Source organism: Arachis ipaensis, chromosome B3 (assembly GCF_059453495.1).
Source record: "Arachis ipaensis isolate K30076 ecotype BB chromosome B3, ASM5945349v1, whole genome shotgun sequence".
Classification (NCBI taxonomy): Eukaryota; Viridiplantae; Streptophyta; class Magnoliopsida; order Fabales; family Fabaceae; genus Arachis; species Arachis ipaensis.
The window spans coordinates 147,376,474-147,398,304 of record NC_142438.1 but is presented as its reverse complement, the minus strand read 5'-3'; the positions used below and the strand labels follow the sequence as shown (position 1 = coordinate 147,398,304).

The 21,831-nt window shown below is 33.1% G+C and overlaps 4 protein-coding genes across 11 annotated transcripts; all 4 read right to left on the bottom strand.

Annotated features, from left to right (window-relative positions):
- Positions 1 to 8,028, bottom strand: LOC107631967 (Maf-like protein). Of its 6 annotated transcripts, none has more exons than XM_088508810.1 (11): positions 7,724 to 7,853; positions 7,116 to 7,198; positions 6,971 to 7,042; positions 6,809 to 6,883; positions 6,272 to 6,355; positions 5,061 to 5,130; positions 4,867 to 4,958; positions 4,752 to 4,793; positions 4,553 to 4,633; positions 4,173 to 4,278; positions 1 to 371 (listed from the first exon to the last, which is right to left on the bottom strand). In XM_088508810.1, exons 2-10 carry the CDS (start codon positions 7,191 to 7,193, stop codon positions 4,207 to 4,209), a joined length of 666 nt encoding a protein of 221 aa, XP_088364936.1. In that variant the 5' UTR covers positions 7,194 to 7,198; positions 7,724 to 7,853; the 3' UTR covers positions 1 to 371; positions 4,173 to 4,206. The 6 variants fall into 6 exon arrangements, with proteins under 6 accessions (XP_088364936.1, XP_088364938.1, XP_088364940.1 ...); XM_088508812.1 differs by lacking the exon at positions 6,272 to 6,355 and adding an exon at positions 5,616 to 5,696; XM_088508811.1 differs by lacking the exon at positions 1 to 371 and adding an exon at positions 777 to 2,660.
- LOC107631965 (3-ketoacyl-CoA synthase 4) lies at positions 724 to 2,856 on the bottom strand. The gene is made up of 2 exons (XM_016335572.3): positions 2,661 to 2,856; positions 724 to 2,547 (listed from the first exon to the last, which is right to left on the bottom strand). The coding sequence occupies exon 2, from the start codon at positions 2,545 to 2,547 to the stop codon at positions 988 to 990; it is 1,560 nt and encodes a 519-aa protein (XP_016191058.1). The 5' UTR covers positions 2,661 to 2,856; the 3' UTR covers positions 724 to 987.
- Positions 8,029 to 8,917: 889 nt separating the features above from the next.
- On the bottom strand, positions 8,918 to 15,044 carry LOC107631966 (uncharacterized). 3 transcript variants are annotated; one of them, XM_016335573.3, is made up of 7 exons: positions 14,784 to 14,921; positions 13,302 to 13,539; positions 12,323 to 12,721; positions 10,799 to 11,069; positions 10,048 to 10,162; positions 9,388 to 9,506; positions 8,918 to 9,291 (listed from the first exon to the last, which is right to left on the bottom strand). In XM_016335573.3, exons 4-7 carry the CDS (start codon positions 11,020 to 11,022, stop codon positions 9,240 to 9,242), a joined length of 510 nt encoding a protein of 169 aa, XP_016191059.1. In that variant the 5' UTR covers positions 11,023 to 11,069; positions 12,323 to 12,721; positions 13,302 to 13,539; positions 14,784 to 14,921; the 3' UTR covers positions 8,918 to 9,239. The 3 variants fall into 3 exon arrangements, with proteins under 3 accessions (XP_016191059.1, XP_088366068.1, XP_016191061.1); XM_088509942.1 differs by lacking the exon at positions 12,323 to 12,721 and having other exon boundaries at positions 14,784 to 14,931; XM_016335575.3 differs by lacking the exons at positions 12,323 to 12,721; positions 13,302 to 13,539 and having other exon boundaries at positions 14,784 to 15,044.
- Positions 15,045 to 18,584: 3,540 nt separating this feature from the next.
- Positions 18,585 to 20,098, bottom strand: LOC107634807 (protein RADIALIS-like 4). Its single transcript, XM_016338220.3, has 2 exons — positions 19,672 to 20,098; positions 18,585 to 18,903 (listed from the first exon to the last, which is right to left on the bottom strand). The coding sequence occupies exons 1-2, from the start codon at positions 19,953 to 19,955 to the stop codon at positions 18,879 to 18,881; spliced, it is 309 nt and encodes a 102-aa protein (XP_016193706.1). The 5' UTR covers positions 19,956 to 20,098; the 3' UTR covers positions 18,585 to 18,878.
- Between the last annotated feature and the right edge of the window lie 1,733 nt (positions 20,099 to 21,831).

The window sequence follows — 21,831 nt, the reverse complement described above, 5'->3', positions numbered from 1 at the left end:
TTTCGAAGCAAATATTCTCTGATATCTAAATCAAATCATTTCGCATGAGTGATATGTCGAAATAATATTCTTTATCCAATTAATGGTGAAAAAATAACCTAAAGTCTCAAGTAAAATATGAGCATAAAATAATCATAATACCCAATAAAAAGTTAACATAACTGACAAAAATACACCCCATTCCAGCAAAAAGATAACTGCTACCATATAAGACAACAATGAATTTGGTTGGATAAATATAGAGAATTAAGGACAGTAATCAAAGCTATTACCAACTAATCTTGCAAGGTGGGACAATAGCTTGCTACAAGGACTCATTTTCTTTTGGTCATAGTTTTGGAAAGTCCCATCACATTATCTTCTGTCCCTACCTGCAAATCACCATCACTTAGAATTCAAATATGAGTTTAGTAAACATGTGTCCTAAGGCACATGATAAGCTTACTATTAGTAGAAAGTTTTACATTTTTTCATTTAATAAATGCAAAATAAATGCATTGAAAACTTAATTTTTTTGTATTTCCAATAAAAACTTTCTCCATTTGTAATTTTAACATGTACCCTTGGGACACAAGATAAATAAACTCTTAAAATATATGAACAAATTTTAGATTCTCATTTCTATGCACCATCGCTATATAAACTGGTTTTGAGATAAAGAATGAAAGTTACTTCTTTTGTCTAATTTTACACTAAGTGGTGCTTCAAAATTAAACTTAACTAGACCAGATAATTCTCATGACTTGAGTATAGAAAAAATTTATAGAAGATTACAATGCAACTATAAAGAGTAAAAAATTCATAGAGAGCATTGGCAGCACAAAAAAACAGGAATCCACCACATCATACCCAAGAGACATGAATCTGACTAAATTGTAAGCTACTAGCAACATTCATCAAACTTCAAACAAAAATGAAATTGTAAAACGTATATGAACACATCTGCAATTGAGAGGCAAAAGGACATCGTGAATTCACTTCTATGTTCTAACTAATATGTTGCTGAGCTATGAGGGGTACTTCCACAGGATACTTATCAATGCAATCTTCCCATGGTCCATTAGGAGAAGACTTCACATTATGAAGTGCCTCCCAAACAGCACTATTACACTTAAACCCACTTCCAAATGCAATTTGCCAAAGCCTATTTCCCCTTCTCATTCTCCCTTTGGCTTCTATATATGCCAGCTCATACCAAATGGAGCTCGACGAAGTGTTTCCAAACCGGTGAAGTGTCATCCTTGAAGCCTCAACATGCACAGGAAGAAGCTGGAGATTCTTCTCCAACTCATCAATCACCGCCCTGCCACCGGCATGTATGCAAAAATGATCAAAGGCGAGCTTGAAATCCGGTATATAAGGTTTCACATCAGCCTTGAACAACTTCCTCATTACCAATGTGGCGAAAAATAGAAGCTGTTCGCTGATTGGGAGCACCAAGGGGCCAAGGGTGGTGATGTTGGTCTTAAGCGCACTGCCTGCGATTGCCATCAAATCCTTAGACAAGGAAACACCAGTCTTCCCAGCATCATCCTGTTCCTGATAGACACACCGGAATGCCTTGTCATCGGCAGCGCGATTGGTCCTCACTACATGAACAAGCCTGTACTTTGCTCTCCTCCGTTCAGCAGACTTGTTGGAGAGCAGCACGGCTGAACCCCCGACCCGAAACAAGCAATTAGGTATGAGCATAGATTTCTTATTCCCAAAGTACCAATTTTGAGTAATGTTCTCAGTGCTAACAACAACAGCGTAAGTATTCCTATGAACCTGCAACAAGTCTTTGGCAAGATCAATAGCTATAACTCCAGCACTACACCCCATTCCCCCCAAATTGAAGCTCTTGATGTTACCCCTCAATTTATACTTGTTAACAATCATGGCAGATAGGGAAGGCGTGGGGTTAAACAAACTGCAATTCAACACGAGAATGCCGATAGCCTTAGGCTTAAGATTGGTGTTTTGGAACAAACTATCCAAAGCACCAAACATAACCTCTTCGGCCTCAGCTCTAGCTGTAACCATGGAAGATCTAGGAGGTATGTAAAGCATGGCTTCGGGGACATAAGTCTCCTCTCCAAGTCCCGAGCGCAAGAGAATCTTGCGCTGGAACTCTAGGGAGGACTCATCAAAGTCTCCGGTGAGGCGAGAATGCTCCATAAAGCTACAGAAGGGGGCCTTGAAGCGATCGGCTGGGCGATAACAAGCAAAGTCAACTAGGTAGACAGGCCGAGGACGAGTGAGAATGAAAACTGTAAGTCCAAAGACAATGAAAGCAGAGCAAGTGAGGATGGCTATTATATTGTACTGGAGGTGGAGCCACACATGGTGAAGATCATCAATATCAGTTTGAGAGAAATGGATTAAGGTCACAAAGATCAAAGGCACAAAGCAAAAGGTGAAGAGGTTGGAGATCAAGTAATGGTAGCCTAGTTTGACATACTTGAGCTTGACACTCTGCAGGAAATCCGGTAGAGCCATCCGAGATGGCGGCTGAATCTGAACGGCCGCAGCAGCGGTGCTGCCTTGGTTATCAGAGATGGTCATCTTCAGAATGCGAAACAAATAACAAAAGAATTGTTGAGTTCTCGAGTGTGATGAGTGAAAAGGGGAAGAGGTGAAGAGTAAGAAAGTCCAAGAAACACATGTATGTCTCGTACCTGAGAAGAAAGTAGCAGTTAAATAACGGTTCCGTCATTCCGTGCAATGTGCGGTAACTGGGATTCTAAGATTCGGGGCAGGTGGGAACGAATTTTCTTTTTTTTTTTTCAAGAAATTATTTTGGTTAATTTCAACAACTCCTCCAATTATTTATTTGCATTTTTTGGGGTTGAAAAATTGAACTAATAATGTATAACAAAGAATGAGTTGGCGAGAAAATAAAAGAAATTTGAGACAGACGTATGCATGTTAGAAAATTCAAATGAAGAGTTGGATGACGTAAGGTGGGGAAGACTCTGGCGAGGACATGTAGATGATACACAAGTTGATATTATCAACATTTCAAAGACAGACTAATGGATATTTTTATTTAGAAAAAAATAATTTTTCAATTGATGAGGTGGAAGACAAGTTAGCAATCCAATAAAAAATATCTCCAAATTAGCACATGCACCACTCTTATTCTATTTTATTATATATAAACAGAACAATTTCCGTAAACTTAAAAATTGTAAATTTAACAAATAGAATTGCTAATAAGTGTTATTCGAACCACTCATGTTACTATGTTAGTGTACACTAAAATTAGCTGCCAAAATCGGTCACTAATATAAAATATATGTTGAAATACAAAATGCACATTAAAAATAAATTAAACAACACATTTATACATAAAATCATAAATACATGACAACTGATTTTACTGTACAAATAAAATTTTTGTATGATATATGCACCACACTTTATCACTTATTTACAATTCTATTAAAAATTTAATTTTAATGCACTTCCCGTGTAAAATAATTTTATACATGCATCTAATTACGTAATATCATGTTAACAAAAATAATTATCTTTTAGATTGATAGCGTGAATAGTCATTTAAAAGAACAAACGCGATTAGATGACTATATAAAATATTTTATATTGTCAATGTATTAAAATTGAACACTTTTGTTAAAAGTTTATTATAATTTACCCTTAACTTTTTGCAAATATGGAAATCAACCTATTGAACCTTTTAAATGTGCAGATTATGTTGCCCATTTTTCTATTAGTATTAACAAAGTTTAGGGTATCGAAATTGCATACGTAAAATAATTCAGACAGGTGCATATAAACTAGAATTCAAGGGGTCCTGCAATTATTTTCTTGCATTACTATTATTATCACTGAATTATATGTTACTCTATAACAAAACTTTCAAAGAAGTAGATGTAACATTCAAACACTTATAATCTTGATAATAAACATAAACACCCCAACTTGGCATATGTTCCATATGCATATAAAACTATTTCATTATCTTAACAGGAGCATGATTTGGATTCAAAAGCACAAAATCATCAAAATTTTGATAGTATTGGCCACATTTAAGACACTGCAATTTTCTAAATGCCAATTTATTCTTGGATTTTTCAATGAATTCAACCATTCATTGCACACCAGAAGTATAACTACATGAGTTTAGATCAATGTGGAGAATTAAGGTCATCAATTAAAGTCATTACCAAGTAATTCAATAAAGTGGGTCAGTAGCTCAGGCTACATAGCCTCCTTTAAGAGTCTTTCAGTCACAGCTTTTGGAAGTCCCATCACACTATCTGTTGTCCCTACCTGCATATTAACATTTCTAAGAATTAGAAGTATTTTTCAATTAAAAGAGGAGAATAATTTTTAGAGTTTGATTGTTATGTTTATGCACACTGTCATACAATTGGATGCTTAATTTGTATAACTTCTAAGATAGTTGGTGTCTGAGTTAAATACTTTTACTAATGTGACAATAAATGATTTGATATCTTTGCACTACTTTTTTAACATTGACAATGCATGCAAATTAAATCCTAATTTTTTTTATTTAACATAAGTTTTTTGAGAATAAACCTACCACTTCTCTGACAAATGGTAATATCGAAGGATGCTCTATTAGCAGCCCACCAGCAACATTGAGAGTAACACCCTCATCAACCTAAATGACAAGAAAAAAGATAAAAAGCTTATCAAACACCCAAATAAACAATTTAAGATAGTTTTGTAGAATAAAGTGATCATCCATGAGATAATCAATTCAAAGAAACAACACATACCAGCTTCTCAATTATTTCATTGGGTATTTCGTTGAAATAGATCTGTAAGTTGAAACAAATTACTCAGAGAGAGAGAGAGAAAGAGAAAAAGAGAGAGGAGAGGAGAAAATTCTACATCCACACGATCCCATTCTCCTTTTCTGAATCCGGTTTTGAGGTTTGTAACTAGAACGGATGACACAGTTGCTGCATGCCCCCCAGAATAATCTGAAATTTTGTAAAGAATTATATACATAGAAGGCCATTGGAAGTTCAAAAGAGAGAAAGAGATTTTAGATTACACATGAATGGAATATAACATATGCAAACCTTTCAAGAATTGCTGAGCTTCTTCTTTGCTAGATGGTTTTTCCCTAACCACACCGTCATAGACCACCACCTCCAAATCATTTCATAATGAAGGCATAAGCAACTTTGACTGATAAAAATTTAGAAAAAAGAAACTTGACCATTTCTTTTACAAACTAATTTCATTACCACAAGGCCATTTATTTACGAGGATAGCAACCACCAACAAGCAAGAGCTTGGAGATCATTTAGTTTTTCATCCATAATACAAGAACAGCAATTTGTTTCGACTCTGGAAATATTTTTAGGCTATTGATACACACTAGCCAAATCAGTTTAAAAAGAGAAGGGACGAGTAAAAGAGACAGCAAGAACAACAAAATGCTAGAAACCAAGAAAACCAAGCCACAATGTAGCTGATTTTTTTTCCCGATAGCAATGTTGGACATTTAACTTGTTTCTGTTTCCTTCAGAAAAAGAATATCAAGTGGTGATGTTGCTTTAGTAACATGTGACGGAAGAACAAAGGAAAACTAGAGAAGAAATATTTATAACTCGGAAGAATATGATGTATACTTGGTCACAAGTAATTAATAATGTTGGCTCAGCATCCTTTAGGTAGTCATCAACAGGGAGCTTCTGTAAGATAGCTTCTGCCTAAGGAATAAAAATGAGAGATGATAAGTACCTGAGTAGCAGCTTCATGAATAAAAGTGATGTAGTATTTTTGAAAGTGTGAATAGTTACATAACATCTCCACATAACTATTTAGAGAAGAGTCACACAAAGAAAAAGAACACACACAGACACACTGATGCAACAATTAAAAAAAAAAAAAAAAACTGAGCAAGATATTGCTCTGAAATGGTTTGATGAAGACAAGAGAAGATAAACCCAAATCATTTACTTTGATCGTTCCTGAACCTAACAACGACATCCTCAACTTTGATTGTTCCTATCAGATAAGCATGAAAAACTGAAAAAGAGGACAGAAAATAAAAAAAAAAAAACAAACGGTTTACTTTGTTACAAAAGGAATGAAGTGTTCGAGTATCTTCATTTCTTCACATGGCTGGCTAATTTACTATTTATCTAATAAGCTATAACCTCTTCAAAAGAAGCTAGTAAGCTACATATCCTCATTTAATAAATGGCCTGGGTAACACCACCTAACAACAACCATTAACACCTAACTAACAGTTGCCAATGACCAGAAAGGAAGCAAGATGTACTGTGTCTGCCGCAATTAAAATCATTGATTCATCAACCCTCTCTTGGTTACTGGTAGTTTGAAGTTTTGATATGATGGCATTAGCCTGATACATAATCACATCCAAAATCAGAGGATAATTGATCATAGCATGGCCTTCCATGAAGGAAAGGGAAACAAAACACTGAAAGCAAAAAACTAGGTGACATCATAAAAGCAGTTACAGCATGCCTTTATAAGGTCTCTCTACTCTCTCTCAGAAAGAAGCAAAATATCTATTATCTCATCTAATACAGCACTAGCACCAAACAGAACTTTTTTTGCTGGTTCACTGATGACAATGAATGCAGTTATGTATGCTTACTTTAAAATATAATTTATAAAAAAAAAAAGTTTGAGAAGGGGGGGGGGGGGGTATGCAATTCTATAATTGAATGGGGAAAAAAAACACGTACAATTTTAAGCAACATTCTTTTTTATAAAAAGAAATTAAGCAATATCAAGTAATTCATTTGTGAGATATAGAGAACACTAAAAAAGTAATGACTAGAAGGCAAACCTTGGCTTCAGCTAGAGCCATAACCAGCTCTTCAGGAGTTTCCTTTCGGATGCTCTTCTCATCAATATCAGCAGTCTGCACGTAAATACAAAAGATTAAAGAAGCCACGTCCACACCTTAAAATCCAATCCAATCATTGTTGAACGAATGTCATTTACTTACCATTTTCGTGAATTCGTACCCCATTTCAGATAGTATCTTGCGCCGTGCTACTGAGGATGATCCCAATATAATCTGCAAATGATAATATATCATCAAACATTCAACGTGATTCCATAATCTGACTTAAACTAAAATTGTAGACAACCAGAGCTTTAGTCAGAACTTCACTGCCAGCATGGGGTGTCATTGTCCTAACCCCTAAGCTAGATCCAACCATCACCATGATTTCTGGCAAACATTGTGGTTATATTTTTCTGGTTATGCACTTTTAACATCAAATTTGTTCTACTTCTCCTTAAACCAATTTTCTTATGTTGAAATAACACACATCTATATAAATATAAAAATAAGAAAACGGTAAAGATACACAGTACTAGTAAAAAGTAATTATGACAATGAGAATAGGATCTACGAAACACTTAAGTATAGATATGATGCAGATGCACACACACAGTTACATAATAAAAGATGATAAGAGTTGCAGTTCCATGCGAGTTAAACTGCCACAACAGACTCAGCTCGTTGTTAACTGAATTCAGTTAGTTAGTTAGTTAGTTAGTTAGTTATGTTACTGTTATATAAACAAATACAGTAACTATAACTACATCTCTGCAAGTAACGTGAAAACAGGGATAGAACTTCAGAGGGTAATATACATTAAACAGCCAATCTCTAATTGAACGATGATTTGAAATAATTGAAATATAATTGACGGAAAGAGGAACCCTAGATTGGAAGGAGAAGAAGACGAACCTTGTAGGAAGAAGTGGAAGCTTCCATTGTTGCAAGCTAATAAACCGAATAGTGAGCGGGAAATGGAGACAGAGGCTATGAAATAAAAACGAAAACGAGCGACTAAAATTAACGAACGAAGAGATTGGTGAATTTCGATTGAGCTGTGTACAAAGGTCTGTAAAATACTAAGAGAAATGTAGATGAGTAAAATCCCATCCCACCCCTATCCTTTTACATAAATGACAACCCGCTCCTCAACCATACAAAATTGACATCCCCACTTTTGAATTTTGATAATTGATAATTGATTTTATTGGACATTCAAATCTTTGGGAGTGGATCTTTTTAATTATTATGTTTTTTTTAATTGTTTGATAAAATACATTTAATATTTTTGTCACATATTTTTTTTCTTACCTAAAAAATATGATCACACTTTATCAAACAATGAAAGAAAAAATTGAGAGGATCATTCTCCAAATCTTCTTGTTAATCCTTCAAATAAATAATTAGGGATTTATGTGTCTTGTTAATAAAAAAGTTAAAAGTAAAAGAAACACTTTGATCTTTTTCTTGATTTCAATCAATTCATTTGAAAGCATTCATTGTATTCCTTTAGAATTTAGAAACTTTCCTTTAGGAGTTTATATTCAATACCTACACCAAACCAAAATGCCAAAACAACCTATTAATTCAACTAGTCATAAAGAAAATGATAGGTAAATACTCATTTAACTTTGATGCCAAATGCAACACCTTTGTCTCACCAAATAATCTCACAAATATTCATTAGTATATTCGTTCAAATGTTTAGCAAATGGTGTGATATCATATCATTTGTAAGTCAAAACGTACTATAATCTTCTGTGTGTTTAAGTTTAAGGTCTCACAAGTTCAAACTTTTGGCTATAACAAATACATATTATCATTTATTTCCAGTCAGTTAATCAAATGCTACTTCCTACGAGGTATTAGAGATGATGAATTAGATATTTTAATTGGGAGGAGAAAAATAAGATAGGAATTTTAGTTTGTAGAAGAAAAAGAATTAGGAATCTTAAAGAAAAAGGAAAAAAGATCGTGAAGAAGAGAAGAATAAGAACGCTGGATTGAAGAATGACAAGGGTTAACGTAAATTACTGAGACACATACACCTTAACCATGTGCCCAAAACGTGTGCGTTTTGCTACCAAGGTAGGGGCCAATATCTAATTAAGATTGAATACATCATATGCTATAAGATTGAATAAATCAATAGCTCTGTTGAATGTTGATACAAGAGAAGCTCAATATTGCAGCAGCAACTCTAGCAAAAACAACTGAAGATCAAAGATCTTCAAGATCACATTAACGACTGGACACTATAGTAGAATTCAGTCAACTACGCGTGGTGGTTTGGTGGACAGAAAAAGGAAAGATTCAATTTTAGATGAAAGGATAAAAAAAGTTATTAAAAATCTTCACAAAATAATGAGTTTAGTTATAATGGTGATCAATGGTTCACCAATAATGGTGATTGGGAACTTCATAGCTTCTAGGCAATGCCTCTCACATACTGGTCCAATGTTGTATTGAACAGCTGACACCTACACAAACCCATGGAAAATTGATTCAACAAACAAGTTCTTCCATGGTAAATAAGGGGAAAATTTGAGAAGAAAAAGTGATATATACTACGTTACCTAATAGGAGATCCGGGTGTATAGAGCGGATTCTTGACAACATATTCAACATACAAATTGTAGATATACTTCAAGGAGTCCCGCAGATCACCGGTTCGAGGATGAGTCACTAGGATAATCTGCATGAAACATGAAAATCATGGAGAATCTCAATATAATCATAACCACAAGTTAATTACAAATATGGACAAAGTGCCAAATAAAAATTAATTACAACTTAAATCAGCACCAACTACGGGCTTGTTTGGGTGAGCTTTTAAAAAAAGATCTTTTTTTTAGTTATCTTTTTTTAAAAGATCTTATAAAGAAGTAAAAGTAATTTTATGTTTGGATATCTCATGTAAAAAGGTCTTTTTATTTATCAATTATGTTTGGGTATAACAGTATAAAAGTACTTTTTTGTTCATTTATTACATGAAAAACATCTTTTTTTTAAGGAAAAAAGATCTTTTAAAAAAAGATGTAAATTACAGCTTCTCAAAAAAGATCTTTTTTTGATTTTACTAGTGCTTTTACTTTTACTACTAGAAATTTGCCAAACACGTTAAAAAATAAAAAAAGATCTTTTTTCATTGAAAAAAGATCTTTTTTTAACAAAATAATGACGCCCAAACATGCACGTAACATCTTAAGGTATACAAGAACATTGTTGTAGCTGACCTTTATTCCGGAAGGACTTTCCATGAAACTAAGTTTATATGTATTGGTTCGAAAACTGTGAAATGAACAACCTTGGCCGGGCAACTGAGGCACACCAAGGTTTCCTTTCTCTGCACTGCACAATAAGTTGGAATACGTGAACTAAACCTACCAGTTCAGTATAAAAAGTCTACACCAAAGAAACTCCTTTTACAATCATACAAAACATCCATCATCATTTATATTGTTGATCAATGGCTAATTGCTGAAATAGTAGACAAGATACCATAATAAAGCAATTTCACAAACAAAATATAACAAACAGGAGAAAACTACACCTAATTAGGATAAAAATGAAGGGCACATCAGAATAAACAACCATCCCATTAAGTTCTATGAGATCATAGCACATTACTAACTTAATGATACCATGGTGTGAGGTTATAAACATTACTTACATGACCATTTAGGAATTCACAACCAAAACCAAGGACTTAATTTTCAATTGCAGGTTTATCACCTAGGCCCAACTTAACTCCTTATCATTGTCTAGTGCTGTAATTTCTACACATTGCACAGAAAATGATGTATAAATACAAAAACTATTCTTAAGAAGGTACTTCGGCAACAATATAACAAAAATGGTCAATTATCCATGAAAAATGGTCAACATTGTTAACGCACTACCCTCACCCAAAATGATATCTGTTGCATAATTTTGCAACAATTCTTAACTTTGCGTGTATTTATTTAAATAAAATAACCAACATACATGGTAGGGTCCATCTTCGCTGTTAGTGACTTCAGTGAGAAAAGAAGTCCAAACATTAACTTATGGTCTTGCTGAGCATTCAATGTCCGCAATGGGCGATTCCACTCCCGATAGAGCAAGCATACACCATTCCTATTGAACACATACATCATATGGCCATTGTTCCCTGAAGCTGTTGGTACAGGAGGTGATGGACTGATTTCGGACCCTCCGAAAAATTGCATTCTTGATCAACAAGGATGTAGAAACAGAGATACTAGTATACCAAAACCTGAAGTGGATGTTAATCACTTTTAGTGCAGTATTTCACAATTGGCAGTAAACATAAGGTATCAGGTTGCGAGAACCGAACCGGTCATTGAACCGGTCGAGTGACTGGTTCAATGGTTCAATGGTCCAACCGAAATCGAGCCATAGTTGAACCGGTTTAATTAAATATACGATAAAATTATTAAAAAGTCAATATATAATTTTAAATATTTAGATTCAATGATTTTTAAACTTATAAAATTCAAAAATTCAGAGTTTACATCAACTTCCATATCTCCATCTAATAAAATAGAATAAAAGGCCAATGCGAACCCAAAGTTAATACTTAACAACATATATCTTTATTAAATGAAACAAGTTTTGCTATTTCACTAAATCCCACCAATGATACCAAGTGAGTGCATATTTTAAAGGGACCAAAGCATCATAAAAGACTAGATAGGATTTGTAAGAAGAATTCTGAAGCATCTACAGATATATGAGGTACTTAAGTCGGCCTTAGAATGAATTTTCATTGTCTTAAAAACAAGTTTTCTTTGCAAAAGATATGCAGTAAATGCAAGTTTTTTTTCAAAACAAAATGCTCAATTAAATTGGCTTCTATCCCACAAAACAAGAAGCCACAGCACACCACAAAATCATAAAGAATCAACTGAAATTTCAGCAATCTACTTCTGACCATAAAAATTCCCCAAATTGGAACAACCAAACAAACAACCCGTACCCACACAACCCCGAGAATCCAAAATTCAAGCAACAGGCCACAGAATAAAAGGAAAAAGGAACAGAAAGAATTAAGAAGAGTACCAATCTAATACACAGAAATTTATTAATTTTTTTATTATAAGACAACAAGTTTTTCAAGGCACAAAACAATCCAAATTACATATAGCCAAAAACAACACAAATTACATCCAGAAAATTTTCAGAAAAATTAACTCAGCAAAGAAAAACAAACCATGAACAAAATTATACCAAAAAATTTAGCAAGATACCATCAACTCAGCCAGTAAAATTTAACAAATCAGTGAAACACCATCAACAAAATTAATCCAGAATAATTAAAATTCTTCAACATCATAGTTTATTTCAGTTTCATACAAATTAATAAAAGAAAAAACATAACAAATCCATCAGAAACTCATAATCATAAACATTATTCCAAATTACAGAATCATATCATCAGAGATAGAAACTCAAAATCATCAAAATCAAGTTATTAACGACAAAAAAAAACGAACAAGCACTGGTTACCGCGCGGCGAGGGAGGCACGAAACTGACGCCAAGGTAGGAGCGAAACAGACGGTGAGGCAGGGAGGAGCGAAACAGAATTGCTAGCGAAGGAGGAACGATTATACAGAGACCCAGAGGAGAAGAGCTTGTGCGAGAGAGAAGAGGGTCAAAGAGCTACCAATGTGCGAGAGAGAAGAGGGCCAGACGCAACGACGTAGAGGAGAAGAGGGCCGAGCAGAGCTTCCAGAGGTGACTAAATTTTGAATGTTAGGCGACGCTGGCTTAGTGAGCACCACTGCTGCTGCAGTTTGAGAGAGAGAGAGAGACAGACGACGCCGAACTAGGGTGCAATGGAAATTAGGGTTGGAACTTGGAGGGGAGAGGGCTGAAGGAGGAGTTCGGAAGCAACGTTGCGAGAACTGGACCGGTCAATAAACCGATAAGATCACTGGTTTAACGGTTTATCGGTTTGACTGGGGTTCAACCGATTTTATTAAATATTAAATAAAATTATTAAAAATTAATATATGTAATACTTGATCACTATCTAGTTGTTCTATCTTCAAAAATAAAAATTTCTAATTAGTAACAACTACAATTTACAAACACAAATTAAATACAGCCAATAACTAAATATTTACAGAAAATTTCTAATCACATTAAGAAGCCAACAACATACAACATCAAAAGTTCAAAACATAATTATCAATTACATATGGCATCAGAAGTTCAGAAAACAAACTCAAAAGTCAAAATCCATACAATTAGACAACTAAATCAACAATCAACAAAATTAATAAGTACCACCAAAAAATAACGAAATTATTTTAGAAGAATTAACTCAAATTGAAAAGAACAGTGAACCTGAACAAAATCACTAAATGAAGTCAATCAAAATACAATAGTCCTCAACAAGCAACTAAAGAGGGCTAATTCCATAATTCTAGCCTTGAAGACTTTCACAGCCTCGTCAAGAAACTTAGCAGAGAAAGAGAGAACCTGGAGAATAAAGGGAAGAAGCTCGACTGCTCGAGCAGTGAGAGGAGGTGACGGCCGAGCAGTGGAACAGAGGTGACGATGAGGAGAGACGTTCGCGGTGAGAGTGAGACGAGACGCGACAGCGAGGAGAAGAGCTCCACGATGGCGATTAACAATTACCTAATTCAAGAAATTGATTGAACCGGGTGAAGGATTTGTCATGGCTTCATATGCGGATCCGAATCCAAAGTCTAGAAATCTAAATTACAAATTACATACAACAATTCAGAATGACAGCAATTCAGAATCCAGATTATATCAATTCATACAGCATTCAAAATCCAGAATTATATTCAGCAAAATTCAATACAGCAGAATTAAACTTATATTGCAAAATTCAATATAGCAAAATTCAAAATCCAGAGTCCCAAAATTGAACTTATATCAAATTCAGAATTACAGAATGATTAATTCATATAATTAACAAAATAAAAAAAAATGAAAAGCAGAAGAACTCTGTATCAAGCCATCAATTCATATTGACGAAGAAAATCCAAATATTAACAAAATCAGAAAATCAAGCAAATCAATTACTAACAACTGTATTATCAGAATCAATTACTAAACCCTAAACCAGCAAACCGACGCCAAGGAGATGGCTGCGAAGTGCGAACAGAGTTATCAATTTCACGTGAAGTCACTACACCTGAGTTTCCACCTTATTTGTAATATCCATAACGAACGTATCTCTTAGCATAGTGGTGCACAATATGCACTCAACAAACAGTAACACTACTAGTCCAAGGTAAAAGCAAAATTTGTTGACACCAAATATTTCATCAATTACTTATACATAGATGATATCAGCAACCAACACAGAAAAACTAAGGATAACATTATAAATTTGCAAAAGGTTATAGAAACACATAAGATGATGCAAGTCATCACCAGACCTCACTGTTGTACCTCTACTAAATCAGGCTTTGGCAACACCCCGAAACAGGACATGTTATCAACCATGTTCAACACCATGCTGAGCTTTACAAGCATGTATTATTAGATTATATTTTCAATAAAAATAAATTAACAAGAAGTTTGTCAACAAAAGAAAACTAAAACTCTGATTTTGGTACCAACTGTTTTTAGCTATTAAATTCAACTGTAATGTGAATTGCATACCAAAGACTTCCAATCAACCAAGTAGAGAACAAAAGATGAAGGTCCTCCACCTCCGATCCCTAACGGAATCAATCTAAAACCCAGCAAATGATTTTGTTCTCTACTTTAAAACAGATCCAAGAGATCGTCACTAATTCCTAATATATGAACTCGATACACTTGAATTTTAAACAGAATCTAGTGCAAGTGCTCAAAATCAATGGTATTAGATAATACAGATTACAAAGTTAAGTTGATGCTTCAACTATTCTATGAACCACGATCTGCTGCATCTGTTAATTGAAATGAACAAAGAAAAAAAAGAGAGACAGCAGCATTGTGCACCTTGCAACGAGAATAGCTGAGGCGGAGAAGGCGGTGTTCGTTGCGGTGCCAGAAGCAGAGTTTGCGCGCGGCAGTGAAGAGATCGAAGGGATGGTGGAAGATGATTAGAGATTTGGAATGGGGAATGGGGAATGGAGTGTGGACGTGTGGTAGTGGTAGGGGTATTTTTGGGAACTGAAATATTTCTTTAATTTTTTTTTTTTTAATAACAAAAAATTGGGTTTGTATTTATTCTTATTTTTCGGTCCATATTATTTCAGTATCGGTTAAGTAAAGTGCACGACATAAGTTAACTACTAACTAGCTAGTTGGGCTTGTTTGTTTATTTCGAGTTGGATATGGGCTTATGTTTTAACTTTGTTCTCAACAATATTATTGGGCTTTCCTAATAACAAGGCTAAACCCTTGTCCAAAAAAGCCCAAACCAATAGCGGAAGAAATTTATCCAAATGTCTAGTAGTCATCATGTATGACTGTATGTCTTGCAATAAGTGTATCTGTGTTTGAAATTTGACTAAGCAAAGTAGTAAATAGAGTTAAAAATTAAATATGAATTATTGATCTAAAATATAATAAATAGAGTTAAGTTTTGTTTAATTAATAAAAAGTGCATTATTTTTTACTTAATATATAATGTTTAAGGATGAGTTAAGTTTCATTGATGGCAACTAAGTGCGATTAATTGTTAATATATCCATTTTGTCTACAAACTCGTTAAGAATGAGTAGCAAATATATAATTTTAGGATTTGGATCTTCTAAAGTTTGAATTTCACTTTAGAGAGTAAAGTGTGATCTCTCACCATTGATTTTATAGGTGGGACCAATAATAAATATGAAAGAGAAACTATTTAATGGTAGAAAATCACACTTTACTCTCTAGAGTGAAATTCAAACTTTAGAGGATCCAAATCCATAATCTTAATTAGTAAACATCCTTAGATTAGAAGGTTTACTTTAGTAGTGGAGTAATAAAGTATAATATATTTGAATTTTTTGCTAATCATTATGTGATGAAAATATTAGTAAACCACTACTAGTCTTCAATAAAATAATAATGTTAGTGATTGGATAAAAAATGTAGTTATATTTTCCAGTGACATGCATTACAAGCAATGAATTATTTATCAATGTCTTACGTTATTAATTTTGGTATTATATACTAATTATAAGTTATTAGAAACCTGTTGCACAATCTTCTTATGCAGAACAAAAGTTACAAAATTTGTCAATCTTTGACTTTGAGGGTTCTATTGTTTCACGGCGGTTTCAAACCTTCCCTACACTAATTATGAATCCAAGTTATATGGTCGGTGGAATCGATGTCAAATTTGATTTACAACACTTTTTTTTATAGATTAAACGGTCTTTAATTTTAAGTATTACATCATAAATTCATACACACTATTTGCTCACACACCTAATATTTTTAAAGAATTTTTATTTATTATTTGATATTGACAAAATTTAAATCTGAGTACAGTAAATTAAGAGATATATTAATATGTCATTTCAACTAAATATCAGCTGTGTTTACATTGTTTTTTCTTTTTTTTTGTAATTGTTTTTTGTGAGTGCTTCATTAGCATTAGATCGAATAGATTTTGATATCATACTAAAATTTAAATTAAGTGGTCCGATTTCAACTCTAAAAACTTTCGCACTTATAAAATATTTAAACACTTTATTTTTACTTAAAGTCGTAGAACTTGTAATATTTTTTATTATTTGATACTTTTTTTTTTTAACTGACGAGCTCAACACAATTATAGTGGAGCGACAAAAAATAAAGGTATGCAGACAATAAAAGCAACAAAAACCAACCTAAACATAATCCCTATTGTTATTTTCGACATTGTCATCAACAACAAATTAAAAGAGATCCGTACTACTCTACTCTCTATAATTTGTCAAAGATTTGTAAAACACCTCTTGTACACCAGCTTCCTTGTTATTAAATATCCGTCCGTTCCTCTCAAACCAAACATTCCATATAACTGCAAAAAAACATATAAACCACTTGTTGCGCTCCTCTTTCTTGCTAATGACACATGTCCAACTCTCAAAGTGTTCTTTTAGTATAGACCACAACCTCTCAAATTCAAAGAGCCATTCACACCACACCTGTCAGGTAAACTCACAACCAAGAAACAAGTGGTGAATATATTTCACATCTTTTTTACATAACACACACATGTTATCACCATGGATAAGAATGTCCAGTCTATGCAATCTTTCTTTAGTATTTACTCTTTCTATAAAAGCAAACCAGATAAATAACTTTACTTGTGGCAGAACCAAACCTTTCCATATGGTTCTGGTGAAACTGTAGCTGGTAATATCTTCCGATAACGTTTCTAACTGCAACACTTGCACAAAGGAGTTAGTTGAAAAAATACCTTCCTTGTCAAACTTCTATACAACTCTATCTTGCGTATCACATGCTATCTCAACAGGTCTTAAAGTCTCATGCAATTGATCCACTAGTTCCAACTCCTATTGGTATAATTCTTGTCTCCATTGGAAGTTCCAAATCCACTCTAACCCATCTCAAAACCCACAATCCCCTATAACAGATCCTGTTTGGTTTGAAACAGAGAAAAGTCTCGAAAACGTCATCTTAAGCGACCCACTTTGTAGCCAAACATTTTCCCAGAACTGAGTCCTCCTTTCATCACTCACCTCCATAAACAACCCAGCAATCATCTTATCTCTCACATTATGGTCTTTGAACTACAGCTGATAGATTTCTTTCTATGGACCTCCTCTACTAGGCAATGTTTGAGCTGACATACAACATCACATTAGGGTTCAAGTTATGACAAGAGCGTATAACCTTCTTCCACAATGGACACTCCTCTTTTGAGAACCGTCACCACCACTTGAAAAGGAGCTGTGTTCCTCACCACAGCATCACCCACTCCCAATCCTCCTAACTTTTTAGGTGCCTAGACCACGTCCCACTTGACAAGTGCCACGCCTTGCCTGCCTTCCTCCTTACTCCATAGAAATTTTTTCTGCAACGAAATTAACTTTTTCGCCACTGCTTTCGGCATCTTATACAAACTAAAATAATGCACCGGCAAGCTATTCAACACAGACTTAATCAGAACTAACTTACCCGCTTTGTTAAGGACTTTTGCCTTCCATAGACTAAGCTTCTCTTCGACCTTATCAATTATTAGTTTGCACGTGCTGACCCACCTGGAGTTCGCTCCCAAGGAGATGCTAAGATATCTAACTGAAAGGTTCGCCTCCTTACACCCCAATAAGTTACACATATTGTGTGTCCATGGCTGTTTGCAGTTGATTGGGATCAGACTGGACTTATCAAAGTTTATACATAACCCCGACATCATCTTAAAGCACCTCAACAATCTGGCATAGTTTCTGATGGTCTCCTCCTCCGGCGGACAGAACAATATAGTGTCATCTGCAAATTGAAGATGTGACAACTTTATATTATCCTTACCAACCAGCAAAGACGAAATACGTCTGTTTCTGACTGCCTCCCCTACCATCCTATGCAGGACATCAACAACAAGAACAAACAAAAATGGAGACAGTCGGTCACCGTGTCTCAAACCACTCTCCATCTTAAATGGTTTAGTTGGTGAACTATTTATCAAAATCGACATCGAGATAGTACCAACACACTCCTTCACCCATTCTATATATTAGGTTTTTTTTTCTCAATTTGAAAAATATTCTAAGATCATATCTAACATTACAAGTTTAGTCTCTATCAATATCATTTGTAATTTTGTATCCATCAAAAAGACAAATTAATGAAAAGAAGTACTTGACAAAAACTGGTCATGATTTACCATCAACCAGTTGGCATATATGATTGAGATAATTAATTAATAACTTTTTTTTTTACATTACATATATATAAAGGGATAATAACATACAGCTAGCTAGCATTGACACTTAAGGGGGAAAAAAATCAAACCACATTTGATTTTTGTTATTAAAGAACAAAGCTAATTAAGCTACTAATAATAAGCTAGGTGCATTTTTTGGTTTTTCACTTAATCCACTTGATTTGTATAATATAATCTCTATTTTTTGTCCCACCAAGCTTAATTAGTCTTCACTGGAGGCTAAGAAACTTCAACCTACATTGCATGAACGAAATCAGATTCCAAGCCACATTATTAATTCACAATGAAATATATATATATATGATCTTATGTAGATTAAAAAAAAAAAGATAAACTTGAATAACAATTCACAACAATATAATAATAAGGTGTATGTGAAATAAATCATTTGTGTTGTGTCTAAATTAGACAGTAAACCCGGCTTTTATGTGTCTCTACGCAATAACTTTTTTTTATATATAAAAATAATACATAATTATTAGCAATTTAGCATGCCTACTCACTTTTTTTTCAAAATAATAATAATTATTAGTTTGGACAAGAAGAAGATATTAATTAATGTATATCCAAGCTCTAACCAATTTACTATTTATATCTATTAAATTTTTTTAATGTACTATTTTGAAAAATATAATAAGCACTACATACAGAATCCCTTTTAACTATCATATGGTAAATTAAATATACCAAATACAATATAGTACATTTTTAGTTTGTGTATAAATTTAATAAAACAAGCAACTACTCCGTTTTAAAATAAGTGTCGATTTAATTTAAATGGACAAAAAAATAATGGAAAATAATTTATATTTTAGTTATGTACGATAAAAGGTGAAAACTCATATGTAGTGAATTTCACAAAAAATTAACTATACCTAAATTTATTAGTACGTAAAAATAAATATATATTTTATACGAATAACTGATTTCGTGTAATGGTGCAAAATGCTATACATAATTATTATTATTAGTAGAAGTGGTAGAAAGTAGTAATAACAAGACCTTCTTTCTTCTTCCATGTAATTGTTGTAACCTTTATTGCTGGATCCAACTGTTGCATTACTTGGAACATTTCTATAATTAGGCAAAGGAACATGTCCTTCCTCAATTTGCTTCAAATCCTCAACAAGCATCTCATAATGCATCTTCACTTCCTCCACCGTAGTCTTCCCTCCGACCGCCCTCGCGAGCTTCTGCCACCGGTCCGGCGTGTCCTTGTCGAACACGGCCAAAGCGTTCTCGAATCTCTTGTTCTGCTTTGATGTCCAAGCTGAGCTTGAGGCCATTGATGATCTTCTATATATGTCACAACAACAAATGAAAAAAATAAAAAAAATAAACACACTATACTATAGTATATGACTATATGCTAATATAATGAAAATTAATATAGTTATTAAGGGAGAGAGAAAGAGAGAGTTATTTATGTGAATAATATGGATGCGTTGCTACCCTTTATATAGTAGTGGTTGTGTGATGCTATATAGATGTTGCTTTCGGAGCATAAAGTGGGGGGACAAATTGTAAAAAATCATACTACTTTAATTTTTAGGTATTTGCCTATTTTACATGACTGTGCAAAATTAGTTTAATTTTTTCTTAGATGCATCTCTTAAATATTTATACACACTGACTCAATAATTTGAGTTTATCCTAAACTATTTAGAATTTGGCATTCATTGTGAAAGATTGCATGTTAATATATTTTGAAAAAAAAAAAAAGTGTAATGTTTTTTAAAAAATGAGAAAAAGACAAATAGGTCCCTGACCTTTTGTCCTACGGACATTTTCGTCTCTGACCACTGAAAAAATATTTTTAAGTCCCTGACCTTCACAAAACTTGGACGGAGGGACTGATCTGTCCAAATTTTGTGAAGATCAGGGATTTAAAAATATTTTTCAATGATCAAAGACAAAAATGTCCGCGAGACAAAATGTCAAGGACCTATTTATCCTTTTCTCTTAAAAAATATATCCACTATATATTAGAGATAATAAAAAAATTAATAAGGTTTTAGATTTTTATTTTTTATAATTTTATTTAAAAAAAGCGATTAACTTAATTAGCATATTAATTTTATAGAGGATTAAATTTTTTTAATTAATAAAAAATACAATATAATACTCTTTACTTGATAAAAATTATTTAAGGATAAATAATCGAATTTGAAACTATTGCTAGCTAGAAGACGAAGCTAAGATAAAGTTACATTATTCTACTTATAGCTATGTGCTTATTATTAGTGCAAATTTAATTAGTTTAATGCTAGTCACCAAAAAAAAAATTAAAAAAAATTGTTTAATGCTTAGACTTCAAGGAATATGGCATTATAACAAATATAGGAATTAGTAGCAAATTGAAGGGTCACGCCGACTTTGTATTAACCAAGAAAGTTAATTACATAATGTAAAATTCACTCATTCTTCAAATTCCTTTTTTCACATGCATGCCTTCTTTTTATTATTATTATTAAATTAAGGAGCATTTTGACCATATTTTAATAAGGAACATAAGAATAATGTCCCCCTTGAATTGACATGAGCAAAAAATTGAACCAGACATCTCTCTCTCTCTCTCTCTCTCTCTCTCTCTCTCAAGAATTATCATCACCTTAAATTTTGAATTACACTTAATTCTTTTAAAATTAAAATAATATTAATATGCAAGATACCACTTTTTATTTATAAAATTTACACTAATTTTTTTTGAAGAAGTTTAAGTTATATATATCTTAATAATTTTGAACCGTTAATCTTAATTATATATTTTATATTTTTTATAATTAAAATTAAAATTAACAGTTAAAAATTACAAAAATACCGAAATATCAGAATCTTCAAAAAAAATTTCTACATATTATTACATATATGACTTACTTTAATTTTATTATGAATATATCACATAAAAAGATTAATTTTTTTATATGTGATGTAAAATTAGTTTATTTATATATAGTACATATATAAAAGATGTTAGGTGTAAAGGGATCAAAATTTGTACTAGAAAAAAAGGACAAGATATGGGTCCAGTAGTTCTAATGGCTGTACACTAAAATGTTCACGGGCGCCATGAATAATAATGATGATACAACCATGAAGAAAATCTCAGGCCATAATATTATAATATGTGCATGAATAAGATCATATGAAGACATATAAAAC

Coding starts and splice junctions, on each gene's coding strand:
- LOC107631967 (XM_088508815.1), bottom strand. CDS start 7,750: ATGGAAGCTTCCACTTCTTCCTACAAG. Junction 5,131..5,615: donor TATTAATTACTTGTGACCAA/GTATACATCATA, acceptor AATGATTTGGAG/GTGGTGGTCTATGACGGTGT. Junction 4,959..5,060: donor AGCTCAGCAATTCTTGAAAG/GTTTGCATATGT, acceptor ACAAAATTTCAG/ATTATTCTGGGGGGCATGCA.
- LOC107634807 (XM_016338220.3), bottom strand. CDS start 19,955: ATGGCCTCAAGCTCAGCTTGGACATCAAAGCAGAACAAGAGATTCGAG. Junction 18,904..19,671: donor TACATGGAAGAAGAAAGAAG/GTCTTGTTATTA, acceptor CATGCAATGTAG/GTTGAAGTTTCTTAGCCTCC.
- LOC107631966 (XM_016335575.3), bottom strand. CDS start 11,022: ATGCAATTTTTCGGAGGGTCCGAAATCAGTCCATCACCTCCTGTACCA. Junction 10,163..10,798: donor GCGAAGATGGACCCTACCAT/GTATGTTGGTTA, acceptor CTTATTGTGCAG/TGCAGAGAAAGGAAACCTTG. Junction 9,507..10,047: donor AAAGTCCTTCCGGAATAAAG/GTCAGCTACAAC, acceptor TGTTTCATGCAG/ATTATCCTAGTGACTCATCC.
- LOC107631965 (XM_016335572.3), bottom strand. CDS start 2,547: ATGACCATCTCTGATAACCAAGGCAGCACCGCTGCTGCGGCCGTTCAG.